The sequence below is a fragment of the Aptenodytes forsteri genome, unplaced genomic scaffold, assembly GCF_000699145.1.
Source record: "Aptenodytes forsteri isolate BGI_AS27 unplaced genomic scaffold, ASM69914v1 Scaffold194, whole genome shotgun sequence".
Classification (NCBI taxonomy): Eukaryota; Metazoa; Chordata; class Aves; order Sphenisciformes; family Spheniscidae; genus Aptenodytes; species Aptenodytes forsteri.
Window position 1 is genome coordinate 220,018 of NW_008795243.1, and position 16,928 is coordinate 236,945.

General features: G+C 40.1%; 1 protein-coding gene across 2 annotated transcripts in view; it reads right to left on the reverse strand.

The window, feature by feature from the left end:
• ADCY2 (adenylate cyclase 2) overlaps positions 1–16,928 on the reverse strand; it is a 219,105-nt gene that overhangs the window by 160,616 nt on the left and 41,561 nt on the right. The window contains exon 2 of one of the 2 annotated variants that reach the window (XM_019471906.1): positions 11,267–11,428. The exons of the other annotated variant lie outside the window; for it this stretch is intronic. Within the exon in view, the coding sequence (XP_019327451.1) occupies positions 11,267–11,428 (162 nt within the window). The remainder of the gene's footprint in view (positions 1–11,266; positions 11,429–16,928) is intronic. 2 annotated transcript variants of the gene reach the window in all.

Here is a 16,928-nt window from a genome sequence, read left to right on the forward strand (position 1 = left end):
TTTCCCCAGTTTAAAACTGACCGGATGAACTTTTAAGTTCTTCTTGTCATCCCCTTCTGAAGTAGCAGATACTGGCAACAACTGTCGGAAGGACAGGCACTGGGATCTTTAATAGCTAGTCTTTCGCATGCATGGAAGTCTTCCTACATATAGGATCAGTGGAACCAATTATTCTTGCTTAGCAATCAAGGAGAAAATTTTCTCTGGGTCAGATTGATAAGGATGTGGAGGGCACCTGCTTCCTTCTTCAGCACTGAGAAAACATCTGCTGGGATCATTTAGGGTGATTTTGCTCAGGTATTTCTTTCTTGCCCTGCTGAGGTCTCAATTACTGAGCACCTATCAGTCTTAGTTCTGTGCATCTATAAGCAGTTGACTCTTCTGGAGACCTATACCATTTTGACATTGATAAGTCTAAATTATTTGTTAAAACAGTGTAGAGGGCTGTGGACTAACTGTGCTATTGTATAGCACATGGGAGCTGGCCTAAGGTTCAGGTTCAGACATACCTCTGCATAGCTCTGTGTTTCCAGAGGAGACTAAGTGCTTTCCCACAGCGTGAACTCCCAAAGCCCATGGGACCTAAGCCAGCTCAGTGCAGAGCCAGCTTGCTTACTTCAAGCCTGTGGCTTCTGAGCTGATAGACTGCTACACATCTATGAGAAAATACATCCTCAAACGGACAAAAAAAATAAAACTGCAAATAGATTCACGAACATAACTTCATGTCTGATAAACCACAGCCTATGCTGTTTTCAGACTGCTGCTATCAAAGTTAAAACATATAGAACAAAACCAGTAACAGTGGAGGAGCCAAACATCAGCTGTAACTAATACTGTTCCACTCAGAAACCAATAGAGCTAGCAGAGTCCACGCAGGTGACCTTTGCAGCAAATATGCAGCATATAGTCTTTAGTATACCCAGACCTTGTCTAAACTGACAGCAGATAAATATGATTTATTATAGATAACTAGTGGGAGACATGGGAGAGACATGATTCCTTCTCAGGCCCACACAGAACAGATACTGATGCCATTCACTGGGAGCGCAGTAACAGATGTACCTTGAGAAGGGAGAGAATATGCTATGTAATAACCAAAGGTGCAATCCCTGGGAAGAATTAAGAATTACTTCAGGGTTTGCAGATGATGTTCTCCAGCTGATTCTCTGCTGGTAAACCAAACAAGACTGGAAGGCAGTTTTGAGCTCCATGATCATCACTGCTGTATAGCTGTTGTCTTGCTCAATAGCACCGTTTTGATCTGGGCCAACCAACATTTTCCCAGAGCCGTGACACATCTTAGGGGACCTAACACGTCAGGAATTATTCAGAGAAAGTTGACACCTGGCCACCCTGTTTGGGGAAGGAAGAAAGGGTGGGAGTTTAGGCAAGTAAACATGACCTGTGCTGTGCCAGCCAGCTCCAGGGCCAGAGAACGGCTCCCCTTCTACCAGCAGCGTAGCTGTAGTTGCTAAGAAAATAAAATATATGTGGCAGAAGTTTGTGTTACCACGTTTGCTTCTGGCCTCCGCTTGCTTTTTTGGGAGCATTAACTGGTTCCATCACAGGCTTCCATAGCGCCTACAACATTGGCATTTGGAGGCTGCAGGTAATAACTAAAAGCCAGGCAGCTCTGTAGCCAGCGCTTTACTGAAACACACTGAGGACCAATATATGGTAGAAGTGGGCTGAGGGAAATGAGGGCTATGCAGGGACTTGCGTAAGCGAGCACTGGCAGGAATGCACAGGAGTGCAAATTTTGAAAGGTGACTGGAAGAGGAATGACTTCTGCCTGACCAGCAGCTTAGCATCGGGGGACGGCAGGGGCTCAGAGGACAGATAAAGAGATCACACACTGTTGCAGGTGTCTCCAAATATCTGGGGGCTTGAACCACTGCAACTTCAGGAAGTCAATAATTTGGGGAGGGTGGCATCTCAGCTGGATTCTGACTTGCCAAGGGCTTCTCTACGCAACAAAAAGGTGTTTGTGTTCCTGATCCCTCTTATTTTATACTGCACTAAAAGTGGCTGACAGGATGGGGAAATGTGTCCACATCTTGATAGTGAAAGGCATTTTTCTTCTACTGAATTCTTGAAAATAGCGTGTAGGGATAGATGATAACTCTACAAGTACATAAAGTGACAAAGCATCATGTCTAGAGTGAGTATCTCACCCAGAATTTTATGCTTCAGCTGCAATAAGAAGAGAAGTAATTCACAATAAATTTGACAAATACTACCAAGCGGTAAAGGTACTATGTAACTGAAAAGGCTAGGCAATGTCTGTGGAAATAGAAAGAAAACAGCAGAACTAACTCGACTGAAGGAATTAAAGATTCTTTACTCTAGAAAAATTACCTGGAAGGACAGTATTATGAAATTCTGAGTGCATAGATTTAGCCTTTCACTGGTAAGATATTTACATTAATGTCATCCTTAAAAGGATGTGGAATGCAACTCCCTTGCAAAAGGTATTCTGTGAGGTGAGAATTTAGTTGCTGCTCCAGCAATGTTATGTGAGAGAGGAAGATACAGCTGGTACAGCACGCTACTTTCTGTTCCAGTTTAGAAGTAGTGGAACTTCCAAGCACCTGTTTACCTGTTTTAAGTTTTTGGAGGTATAGCAGCTTTAGGATTAAGCATTCTAACATAGACCTGTTATAATTTAATTAATATACTAAAGGACTGTAGACTTGTTCATCAAATAAATTTATATTTTGGAAAATTAAAACTGCTAAAAAATTTGTCATTTTTAGGATAAGAAATGTAAGCTAAAGTAGTGTAAGAGTGATAAATAAATGTACAGGTGAAATTCGTTGCTGATAAAAATATTAACTTAAATGGAGTGGACACAAAAGGCAATCTGACCCTTTCAGCAAAGCTTAAGAATCAAAGCTAACTGGAGATATTTCCATGATTTTAAAAAAAGGAGGCATTTATTACTTATCTTCTGTGCTTTGATGATTTCCCACACATCTCACCAGAACTATTTTCTATGCATTTCTTAGATGCTGATTTTGGGCTGCAGGTAAATGCTGCTTTTGAAAACCCACGTGGCCGCCTGCACACATTATTTCATTTCACCATGGCATTGCAATTCTCAGCCTTTGCTGAATTTTCCATCGTATTAAGTATTGCAGGTCTTGTCTTTACAGCCTTAGGGACTTTCTGGAAGATGTTCACCTTCTTCATGTTAATGCTTGAATACTATGAAATGCAATTATGCATTCTCCTACATATCTATACTCTTGTAGGCAAGCAGGCTCTTCATAAGCATATCCAAACTGTGCAGATTGTCTTAAAGAATGAATGAAACCCAAAGTATACCTGCAGATTGTAAAAATTAGTTAAAAAAACATAGCAGATGGCATTTCAATATCTGCCTAGATTTAAGCATAAAATCAAGAGTAAAGAAACATGCGCAATAATAAAAAGCATGTCTACTGTATTGTGCTATGCAAGACATAGCATTCCTCTCTCAAACTGGTTCGCAGCTGCTGCACAACGTGGTGAGCCAGGCTGCTGCCGGGGTGGGGAAAGCAAAGGGAAAAAGGGGCGAGGGATGGGACAGCAGTAGCTGCTGCTACAAGAAATACAGTCTCCCTCCTTCAACAGCAGTCACTGCCCTCCACCCCTTCAGCAGGGATAACAGCAACTCATTTCGTGTAACTGTGCAGGAGAAAGCAAGAGTTGTTTAAGCTGCATTACCTTCATGAATAAGCATTCCCCATCTCCTTCAAAAAAAGGTATTCAAGGGAGAAGGATAAATTCAACCCACAGCAACAGCTTTTAGCCATTCAGACTACTAAAATTCCTATGTGATTTAAGCTTTCACTGTGTAGCTATACAGCCTCAGGGGTTACACAATAACGAATGTACTTAAAGACAGTCTTTTTTTCCAGCCTTCTTTTTAATAAACATGATTTTTTTCTTGTACTGCATGATAACAGCATAAACCAACTTCTATTCTATTTCTGAGCCCTAGAGCTGTACATTTTCTTCTTTTATTAGCCAGTGAATATTTATACTTTTTATTTTTATTTTGCTGTTATGCCACTCTATTACATAAAACATTTTTTTGTAAATATTATCACCTATTAAAGATGTTCAGTTAACAGATGAGTTTAAATCAGTGCTCTAAACAAAAGGTATATGCCTACATGCTGCATGTTGATTAGAACAACTAAATGTATATTATAGATGCCATATCAGTGTTACCCATCTTTGAAAATCCGGTCCACCATCTGATACTGTCAATTATATATTCTTCTAGGAGCTGATGAGATATAGAAACATAAGAAGCACTATTAACTCTGAAAAAGCTAACTAGATCTATGGAAATATTTGTAATTTAGATACGGTATGTCCTTTTAGAGATTTCCCTTAAGTATGAATTGCAAAACACGTGTTAAGCATCATCTCATGAATCTTGATAGAAATAATCATGTAATTATTGTTAGGTTAAGTGATCAAAAGCTGTGCACGTGCACACACACACATAAAGGAGCACAGAGAGACAATGGTGGGGGGGAAGCTTGAATAACACTCAGCTACTCCCAGGCCTGTCACAGGAGCCATCAGCCCACCTGCACAAGCCCAGAAGGGCACAGAGGCACAAAGGCAGGCAGGAACCCTAACTAAGGGCCCAGAGGAAGGGACACCCTGTCCAAGCCCCTCTCCAGGCTGTCCAGGGGAGCCTCAGCCCCAGTGTCCAGATGTGACACCCATCCCCATGGGCCATCAGGAACAGCTCTCCAGATCACCTCTTGGACTAAGGGAGGTCGCTGCCCAGGGGCATGGGACACATTACGGATGCAGGGCAATGCAAGACTTACTATGGGATGTTTAGGGCAGAAACCAAAGGTAGGGAAAGGGAGCGATCGTGGTGGTTTGGGGAGAAACAACAAAATAGAGGGAAAATAGAGGGATAAGGGAATAAAAGGAGTCAGTTGCATGTAAACAGGCTACTTGTTGGCACGCTGGCCTGGCCATGCCCTGCGCCTGACCACTGCAGTCTGTCCTGCCTTCTCATTAAACTCCATTTCTCACTCTTTTTCTTGGTGAAGGACTCTCTAGTCTGTGCGAACCTGTGTGTTTATGAGGGTCTCTGTGCGGCAACTGGGGTACGGACATGGTCCGCAGGGGCCCCTGTGTCAGCAACTGGAGCGAGTGCATGTGTGCAAGTGAGTGTGTGAGCACTAGCAATGATCAAGCTGGACTGGCTGGTGGGGAGGTGACATGACCTGGGAGACTGCTAGAAAGATGTCCGTGTGTGTGTGCATGGCTGTGAGCGAGGGGGGCTGTATCAGCAGCTGGAGTGAGGCTCGCACGTCCAGGTGCCAGCAACTGGGGAGACTGGGATCCAGGGGCAGCTACTGGGCAGACTGGGTGCCCGAGCCCAGCTGCTGGAGAGATCCAGATGGTACGTGCGCATTGATATATGCAAGGTACCGTATCCACCGACAGACCTTCATCCTGGTCAGCCAGAGAGGGGCGCAGGATGAGGCCATTGGTTCTGTCTGTGTTTGCGTGAGCGCTGCGTGTGTCAGTCTGTGTGGCCATCTGTACATATATGCATATGTGTTGTGTACGTGTGTACCAATGCAGCGCACTTTTGCCAAATACAGATCATATCAGATTAACCAGTTTCCCTTGACAAAACACATGAGTTTTCCAGACAGAAAACACACACACGGCAGATCTTATATTTTAAACTTCATAAAAAACCCCACACAGCAGAAAACCACTGGTTACTCCAGAAAAGATAGGGAAGAGTGTAACTGCCATCTGTGGAAGAAGATACACAACACAAGCCAGAAGGCTCACGTTGCTGGTGGGAGTCTGGGACAGCCTCGAAGAATCAGTATGGCAAAGGCAGCCATACCAGAGGGGTTTTTGTTCCTCAGGGGGTACCTGCTGAAAGTGCTCTGAGGGTTGAAGCGCTTAATGATCCAACCATTAGGACCCCAATAGCAGGCTTGTGAGTAGCCAAAAAGAGGAAGGCCTGCCACATGCTATCAAAATTATCTACCTAACTTTGAAGAGTGTCCGTAAAATTGAATCTATCAACATTTTCAAAGATTAGGCAGGGTCCCATTGCAGCCTGCAGAATCAGGCCCCAAAAGGAGGCATCTGGGTCACCAACCCCTCCACACAGGAACAAAGAGGTTCTAGTAGCAAGAAAGTTAGAGATTCAAATGGACAGGAAGATTTGCCTGATTGCTAAGTTAAAAATCAGTGGCTATGGCCTATTCAGGAAAAAACAAACAAACCAGCAGTGGGTTGAAAAAGGGAAGGTGGCTTTATTAAAAAAAGAAAAAAAAAATTACCAATTTCTTAGTCACTACAGATCTTGAAACAAATTATAGCAAAAGCTCATGAATCAGAAGTCAAGCAGAAACCATAATCTGGATGTACACTAACACCAGTTAGTGCATATACACCAGCAGGTCACATAAGAATAAGGTAGCAGCTTCATCTTTAGCTGTCCATAGCACATAAAATAAAATTCTTATTGTAATGAGAGACCTCAGCCTAGCTGATGGTAAATGCACAAGAACTTGTGGATGTACCCTTGGAATTTCCCAATTCAGTCATTCTTGAAAAAAACAAAGTTTTCATTTAGCATTTGTTTTTGTCCACCAGGACAGAACATTATCCATCTATTTATACCAGGCTACCAGAAAGGAACTGACCACACAAGCAAAGACCAAACACTACATAAAAGTTGTTACAAATTGTTTCTTTTTGCTATATGCACTATTGAACAGAGTCCAAAACCAAAATAATCCTGTACACATGCATGCTGCCCAGTTACAGTTTTGTGCCTCTAAAAGGGACCCCTTTTGGAGTGCTGCAAGGAGCTGCCAAAAAAATCCCAAAAGGTAAGGAACACTAGTTGAAATAAAAAAAAAACAAAACAAAAAACATGAATGACAGTTTGTAGTGATTTAGCCAAGATTTGGAAAACAGTTAGCCACAGCTAATGAAAAAAGATTACACGAGCAACAAAACTGCTTGTTGAGAGAGTAAAACAACAATACTTTTTTAAAAGACTAAAATAAAAAAAACACACTCCTTATATATATAACATAGGGAAAAAGAAATGGAAGCTTATAGGATGTTTAATGATTTTGGTTAGCTCTTTTTTAACAAATTAAGAACAAAATGACCTCTAATGACAGTATCAACCCATTAAGAGATCAGAATGGTTGAGCAGTTGATAATAGAGCAGGAAAAACACAAGTATTTGATTAGAATCTGTTCTGGTTTGGGGAGAAGCACGTTATGTGTTTATAGCGAGGGATGGCAGTGAAATACTTTCCATTCCAGCAATAACTGAAAGGGATATTAAGTCGCGAAAGTCTTCTGAGCCAAATGCCTTAACGCCATAATTAGAGTCATGTTCTCTTGCAGCAGTCCTAACCGCCAGGCTCCCAGGAGCAGACAGAACAACATCCTCTGCTTGGCAGTAGGATGCTCACCTGGGAAGAGGGGGCGGAGTCCCGGATTCCAGACCGTGTGCCTTGTAAGGGTTAGGATTAACATTTTCAACAGAGAGAAAAAAAAAAAATCCATACATACACAGTTACTTTTTCATAAACTGAGACCGGAACACAGGACTCTTTTTCCTCCTCCCTGTCACAGATCGCATAACTGTGCATTAAACTCCCCGCAGAACCGCAAGGGGAGACTAACCGGGTATTTTACTGTAGAGCCTGTGTCTCCATGCTGAGCCCTACAGCACACTAACCCCTTTGTAGACCCAGCCGCCTATTAGCATTTGGCGCTGCTGCAGCTGCTCCTGGCATGTTCCTCTAAGGCTAATGTCCACGTTGCAAGACAGATGTTGACGAAGCACAAGTAAGGACTCAAAGAAGAACTGTGAAAGTGATGAAAGGCTTAGCTAGTGCAAAAGCAGGCAACTTATTTATTTTACTGACAAAAAGGTTAGAGGCAAATTCATGATAGTCTAGAAGTACCGTCATGGGAGAAACAGAAATTGGGTACTATTGGGTCTGTCAGTCTACTGGCCAAAAAATGAGATCCAGAAGCTGGATGACAAGGCTAGACAAATTCCTACTAGGAAAGAGGAACAAAATTTTAACGCTGACGGTTAGGTCAAACAGGAACTAGTTCATGTAACCAGCAGAGTGTGTTGAAGGATTCTTTATCCCAGCAGGAGGTTTTTATCTCGGTATCTCTGACTGCAACCAACACTGGATAATCAAGAGCATGCTAAGCCTTTCAGCTTTACTGAAGCCAATTCTGGGTGTAAAACTTTACAGAGGACAACAAAAGGAATGACAAAACCAGTAAGATAGACTCTGCCAAATCTCAAAATAAGCAAATGGTTCTGAACATCGATTTCTCTCTACTGATAGACTGAAGGTAGGATTAACTTCCAAAATGCTATGAGATGCCAACCAGAGTCACTGGAAGATGCTGAAAAATTGGAGAAGGTCCAGCAGAGGGCTACCAAAAGCATTATAAGGCAGGAGGACTTGACATAAGAAGAAAGACTGAAAAAATGGGGTTTGTTCAGCCAAGAGAACAGAAAGCTCAGAGAAGATTTAATCAAAGTCTTCCAATACATAGGAAGTAGTTATAAAGAAGATGCAGGTACTCTCTACAGATGGATACTTGCTATATATACAGGATATATATGCTATAATATCTGGTGTTTACCTACAGGTAGATTTGTTATACCACTGTCTTTCTGCTTCTTAAGTGCATACTATTGATTCCCTACCTGTCCTCTAGAAAAAAATCCATGTCAGAAAGAAAATACACTTCATTGCTAACATTGTCATGTATTTTTTCTGTTTTGTTGAAACAAATCAGTAGCCCTGAAATCAAAATAATATATTTTTGTCAAAGCTAAGTGTAGCTCCACAACCCAGATTTAGTCTACTTAGCCCTGAATGTGTTTCTCTAAGCTTTTGAATCTCAGTCTTCTGGTAGTTCCTCATCTCTGGGCTTTGGTGACCGAACTCTGCAAAGCAGCTTCAGTCCAGGCCTCACCAATTTTTTTTTCCCCAAAAAAAAAAATTCAACATCATGGTCCTTTTAACCCAAAAAAAATTCAACATCATGGTCCTTTTAAACAGCTATACACCAGCTCTTTTTTGTTGTTGTTGTTAATTACACACACTTATCCTATACCAACTTGAGGTATATCACTGGCAAATATTATTTCTCTTTTTAGTGTAATCGGTATCTCTAATCTAATCTTTTATTTGTGGTCTCAATTTTCAAAAGCAAAGAACACAAAACAAACATTTTTTTGCTTACACTCCAAAGTATAAACAATAGTAATCTAAAAGTGTACAGAGGGCAAATGAACTGTGATAGTGGCATTTAGTGCCTTCCACACATTCGTAAGAACGCAGAGCACTCAGTACTTTCAGTAACTGCCAAAATATTCAGAACATTTAATACAATCTTTACAAAGAACAGAAAATTAATAACATCCTGGAAATTAAATACTCTTAACAAATTTACAAATTGCTCAAAGTGTTCCACTCCTTCTGAATGAAACAGGAAGTTACAGAAGAGATGAGACACTAATTGTACCTCACAGCCCATGATTTATTTCTTTTGATTCTGGAGACATGATGTGTCTAAAAATGTAACATCTTCTGAAAGTACTGGTTTAGATATACCAAATTTCAGTGGTCTAGAAAGTTAGGCAGGAAAAATAAATAAATTTTGCAAACAGCAACTTTAACCCAAAATGCTTTTAGGGAAGGAGTGGCAAACATTAATACTGTTTTAGCAGCATATCTATGCCCAGAATAAAAGCCATAGGTTGACATAAAACCAAGAATAACATTCTCCCTGTTTTATTCCACTACAATTATCAATAACTGTATTACTGAATTATTAAAATACTACATTGACTGCAGGTGATCACAGTCCTTGCTTAATATACAGCACAACTTGGCAACCTCCACAAAAAACATGCAGCTAACCCAAATCAGCAAGAGAAAGCAAACCCACTTATCTCACCATTTAAAATTTCTACAGAGACCTACATCTTAGAACATATTTTGTTTATGGAATATTAATTTCAATATTCCATATAACACAGATCTGCAGCCATATCTAGAAATAAAATGTATTTTCCTGAACAACAACTTACAAGGCACGACTTTTGTAAAATCACTGCAATTTTGAAGTTATCCTTTGAGGCACAATGTTTTTCAAAATAAGGCTCAAGTAACTTAAAAGGTAAGTAGAAACGATTTGCTTCATTCTTCATGCTATTCACAATAAATACTATGACGTTTATCTGTCTTGTTCTACTGGTATGTTTATAAAAATGTACTTACTTTTAAGCTTCAGTGTCATTTTGATGCAAAAGTTAAAATAATTCTGTTTCCCTAAAATGACATAATTATATTAAAAAAACCCCTATGTATTTGCTTTTCAAAATGACATCTAAATTTTTCCTTAAAAATACAGATTTCTATCAATGACAGCTGGGTTCGTCACAGTACTACAACAAAAACTGTAGTATTTCACCATTTAAAAGATCTTCTGCAAAACAGTAAGGAAAAACAACTCCAAATATTTGGATTTTTAAAAATTATTGATCTGCAGTGTGTCATGTAGTAGAGTATCAGAACTGAGTTACAAGCCAAGACCCAGCTGCAAACACAGATGGGTTCCCTAAATGTCATGGAGTCTGGAGCCAGCCAGTCCCCTTCAACCAGGGGGCCCAACCAGGAGGAGGCTGTAAAATTCCTGCGAATGCCTGAGAATTACAGAAGGAGGACAAGCCCTACAGCAGACTTGGAGAGGGCGCTGTCTTCACAACAGATCTTTAACAAAGCAGACCTCAGGATATTCAAAGGAACAATGCTTTTTTGAGTCAAACACTGATAGCTGGAAAAAATCCTTGGCCTTGGAAGTTAGGCTTTAATGAGGTGAGGAGAGGAACAATGTGGTTTACATACCAGAGTGGTAATGTATCTCCCACAATACGGCTGCATCACATAATTTTTCGAGCAGTGTTAGTTTTTACATTGGTAAGCGCTACGTGGCTGTAGATTCTACCACTTAAGCGTGCGATTCAGCAAGACATAACATTACTGACACCCTCATTATTAGAAAGTGACTACCTGTGAATTAAGTCTGTAGCAATTCAGAAATTAAGTGAGAAATAAGTTTATACTCTCAAGCACCCACTGAGGCACTCCTGGCCCATTTACCAGGCTATTCAGTGCGCAATTAATCATTAATTCCACAAAGCACCTACCTGCCAAACCAAGTGTTCCTTTACAACAGCTGTACCTGATAGACAGACGCTCAGCACAATCGTATGAGATGCAGAGGTCAAGACGCTGGCAACTATAGCGTCCCTCATGTTGAAGGGCAGCATGGTATACACCACAAAAATAATGAACAAGAAAAATGATACCTGTGCAAGACAGCAAGACAAAAAAGAAGCATGTCAAATTCACTTTAGAATAACATTTAAAAAGTAGCATTTAATTTTGAACTGTCTTCAGCATAACGTTACACAACAGTTTTTTACAGGAAAGTTACTGCTAACCACTGCAGAAAATTGATCTAGGAAGAATCCATTTTAAAAAATGTTGGAAAAATTACATTATATTTGATTTACGAAGTGCAGTTTCAAGATACTATATCAAGGTTCGAGAACTACACAATACTCCAAACTTTTCAAATTTAACATCAAATTTCTCTTTTCAAATTTTAATTTTATTAACACTCTGTTTACAATTAGAGTGTAGTTCTCCTGTGACTGGTGGTTTCTGATTGTGAACTGCATTACAAAACAATTTGCCAAACCCCTCTACAGGGCCTAAATTTCAATGCAGAGAGATTTCGTTCATCCTGATGCACTAAAAATTCACAATTTAATGTAACATGGCATTATGCAAAAAAGCCCAACTTCATCCAAGCATTTTGGTTTAAAAAGATTATACTTCATGTGTATCTACATGACGTATATAAAATTCCATTAAAACACTACATTTTAAGCTAATACATTTATTTGGACATGAAAAGCAGCTTCAGATAATCACAGCCCATAAGGAGAATTTACCATTAGCTTCTTCTAAAGGGTACTAGCATCCACACTAACTTTATGGAACAAACTCTCCAAATGCACAACCCAACCTGTAACAGCAAAAGGGATTCCTTCGCTATACGTACAAGATTATATATTTGATGGTATGCATATGTTCCAAACTCCACCACATATTTGAGAAAATGTAACTAGATTTGGGACACAGATTTTGCACACATAAGTAAGTAGGCAATTCTGAAAATGTGCCAGCTTGCATATAATTACATCCCTACGTAAGCCTTTCCATCAGTTTTAGTTGACTTACAAGCCTATTCACCATCTAACAGTTGTATACACACAGTATTCAACTCAGAAAGCTCCCAAGCAGGTATGAGCAATACTAATTTGCTGCTCACTTCTCTTATTGTCAGTTTGTTTTCTTCACATCTGCATGTGATGATTCCATAGTCAAAACTGAACCCTAATGTATGTGTATCCACAAGCCAGTGGAGGTGTTCTTCTCCATCACAGAGACAGAATTGGATGGAAAAGGAAGTCCACTTCTGTTCTCCACTAGTCTTTCCCCAATTCTTCCAATAAGATTAACTCAACTCTTTCCTGATCACTCATACTCTTTTTGATGCTGCCCAACCATCCTGTATGCTCAAGAGTCAAAAAGTTCAGTGGCATGAAATAAAACGGAACTGCAAAGGACATGAGGGATAATAAGAAAATTAAGTAACAGAAAGGCAAAGGGAAAACTTTGCTTCTCTACTCTTCCAATCTACCAGCTGATAGCACAAGGAAACAGAAAGTGTTTGATATCTGTTTAGTTTCAGTCCTCCCTAAAAGTTTTAACTGTGATCAGATGTTAGTAAAACCAACAGCAAAGAAAAGGGTCTACAAAATTGGTCTAGATAAGAGAAGGGTTATGTAAGTATGATGTTTTCAAATTGTCCTGGCCGGGTAAAAATCATCTGTGATACTGAGAGAACCGATAGTCTCAAAACTTGGGAAAGATGCAGAAAGTTCTGGCAGGCTAGAAAAGGGAAACACAGCATGTGTCTTTGAAAGGCTAGGAAAAAGGCTAAGGAATTAAGAACTGGTCAGCTTAGCTTCAATTCCTGGGGCAATAACAGACCAAATAATAAAACTATTCATAATCAGGAGTTCTGAAAGTTAAGAAAAATGTAAGTAACAGCCAATGTGATTTTGCTGAGAACAAATCATGTTAAAGCAATCTCTTCTTCTTCTGTCATGATAACAGGCATCAGGGTAGGGGGAAAACCTGAATAATGAGTTAGCTGATAATGGTATCAGCTGTATCAGCTCCAAATTTGTTTTACTGCTGTAAACAAGTATCCTTTAAGTTATCCCACTACCTACATTGGTCAAAATAAATGGATAATTTCAACCTTCCACAACTACAAACAGAGGGAGTTTTTAGAAGTTTCAACCCCTCTTGACACTACATATTCAGACCTCAAATTCTCCTTTACTCAACATCAAACACGCTGAGTTGGGCTGGAACTGTGTTAAAGAACACTTGATAACAAATTGACCTGTCAATTCTTATATTTGCATCTTGAAATTTGGGTCTGAGAATGCTGTTGCACAGCAGGAGATGTATCAGTCATGCTAAGAGAGAAACTCTCATCCAAAATGCATGTAGGAATGGCTCCTGTCAATAGTTCTTGATTCTTGGCCACACTCCTTTTCTCCTATTCCCAGTAATGGTCTAACGACCCAAGGAGTTGAGAGTTCCATTTATCACAGAGGTTCCTTTTTTATTTCACCATGGCTCAAGAATATTCTCCCCAAGTACTCTGAAATAAGATGCTTCTACCCTTCATCTTGATAGCAGACATACATAGTATGTAAAGCTTGGGACCTTTCAACGTATTTCAAAATGCCGCAGTATTTAAGTTTGATACTGTAGAAGTCGCTATTCAAAGGCTTCTGAGCAGGGTGGTTCTTCACATAGAAGGAGGAGACAAGCTTTCTGGACTGAGTCACAGTCTGCAGAATGGACAGCAGCCCTTGACCCTTTGCATGATCTTTTTGTAAGAATTAGCAGAATATTGCTGATACAAACATTAAAAAGCAGTGATGCCAAGCTCTGAAGGACCCCACTATCCCATTGCAAGAGTTGCTAATGCACATCACTGCATGTCTGCACTTGGTGTGTGTACCCATCAGTAAACACAGTATTAATTTACAGTGCACTATTTTTGACACTATTAAAAGCTGCCTGTTCCACCAAAGTGTGCCACAAAGCCTGTCGCTGTTTTGAAACTGTGTTGGAAGCAATCTTTGATGTGAGTCATCACTACAACTGCCTAGTTGAAACACGCTTTTTGTCCTGATCTGAACTTAGATTGCTTTAGGAATTTGGTTCTCAGAGACTTTTTCGATGAGCTTATGTTATCCATACTTTGGAGATGGGGAGTATTTGGGCATTGATGGTATGCATGATAGCACGTAGCATTCGCTTTTGGTTAACACTGGTGTAACATCTTGCAGAGAAGTATGTGGCTTTCCTGCTTTGATTGAGGGGTATCCAGGACTCTTGCCCACCATTCTTGACTGTCAGAGCTTAGCAAACTCTGAGTGTGTTTGCTGCTCTGGGTATCTCTTCTCCCACACTTGAGTAGTGTCACATTTTCATCTACTATGTAAGCAGTTCGTTTCCACAGAGATTTAAAGGATGATGGGCTGCCATAGTGTGGCTGTCTAGATGGGTATGTAACAGACTATTTTTCTGCAGATTTTGTGCAGCTGCTTTCAGAAAGGCAGCGAAAGTTCTCATACAGATTGCTGTAGTGACGCCGTTAGAGAGACTCGGACACCAAATGGTATAATGACAGCATGGCGTGGGATATCACTGATGATCACGACCACTCACAAACACTCATTCTTGTCACAGAACACAACATAAAACTATAGGTAAGAATCTTTATGCATCTTGCAAAATGGAAAGATGTTGGCTGTATAGGATAGAGAAGTAGTTCCTTCTTTAAATCAAGCCCATTCTGAATATTTTTAATGACGGCATTTTTTTCCCAGCATCTCCAGATGTATGTTGGCCACTTCAGCCTCTGACCTATACTGGTGACTGTCATCTAGGAGAACTGGTATGAAGTTGATAATACTTGGTGGTTCACAGACATTGCTGTTGGAAAGGTCACTGGTTTGGACTGTGATGGCACAAACTGCAGAGGACCCAACCCATGGACCCAACCTGTTTTTGGAGCTCGTGGACCCAACCTGTTCTCAGAAACCTTGTCTCCCTGGTGTCGCCAGTTTCTACTCTGAGTGGCATCGCCTTAACTCTGAAGGGTATCCTCAGTAGAAAGTTTAACATATGTTACACATTAAAATTGTCTTTCCCAGCATATAGGGTACCCCAGGGGATGTTGCTTTTGACACTGAGAAAAACTGTACAAAAAGATACTAATCATTCATTTTATACAAATTATGTTCCAACAATGACACAATTTCCTAGCTAGACAGCCTTTTTAAGATCGTGTTAAATGGTTAATCATAACTGGCTTGGCATATGTAAAATTCACTCAACTTTATGTTACTCTGACCAGAATTTCCCCTTGAGGAGTATGACATCTTGGCAGTGAAGCAGGCATGCAAATCTAAATGTGCTGTTTCAGTATGAGTTAGGGGAAAGCACTGCTTTGGACACAGACAGCAGTAATGAGGCTACAGCTAATAAAATAGCTGTAGTTCTTTGGGACAACTTCTCACACGCAAGTGTAATGACAGCAAAACACTTGGGAAAATAGTGCTAGCGTTTCACTGTGTAACCAGAAAAGACCCTGTTCCCATAATTAAACTGTTAGACTACAAATATTCACACCAAGTGGGCCAGCCCACCACAGGATAACTTTCAGAGGTTTTTCAAGATCAGCTTCCTCCTTACTGTGTAAAGCGAGTAAAAATTCATCAGGTAATTAAAGAATTTTCCCTTGGAAAGACACCTGGATTACAGCTACTGATTTCAAATGTTGTCTGTATACATAATCACACAAAAGAAGACACCCTAGTTTTTTCTAAATAAATAACTAGGTTTCATAACATAATTGGCAGGATCTACTAATGTTACAAAATAGTTACAAATACTATATTCATAATTTAATAAAATGTATGTATGAAGGCGTCAGAAGGGTATTTATATAAGCTATAAACTGCATGTTAAAACTTTGTGTAGGCAGAGTGAAAGTTGCAAATACATAAAGGTCTTTGCCATTCTACTTCTTTTGAATTCCAGACCTCAAATCTTCAGACTCAAGACTTCTAAAAGCCGGGCAAGGTTCAAAGAACAAAACAAACTACCCACATAAAGCAAAAAAATCACTGAGTACTAAAATCAACTTCTGTTCTGAGTCATCTATAAAAAGGCTTAAATTATGAAAGCATTGGATAAAGTGAAGGTGGAACTGTTGTTCACCAAACCCTGCAACGCTAGAACAAAAGGGCACTCAATGAAACTAGCAGAACATTGACAAAAATAAAGTACGTCTTTACCAGGCAGATAGTGACCTTCTTGAACTTGCTGCCACAGGAGGTCATAATGTACCAGCAGGTTCAAAAAGACATTAAACAAGTTCATGGACACGTTGTCCATAAACCAATAATAAAAAGACGGCAGGGATGTACCCTCTGATGTTGCTAACACAACTGTGGAGGCTGGCAAGGTATGAAGGGAACAGACCACAAAAAGCGATCAAGCTTGTGTGCTGCCTTTTAATAGCAGCTTCTCTTGCCATTCTTGGAGACAGAATACTGTGCTAGATGGACCGTGGTCTGACCCTGCAGGAAGTCTCTTGTGTTCTCTTGCTGAGTCAAAACGTACTTCAAAGAGAAGAGAAGA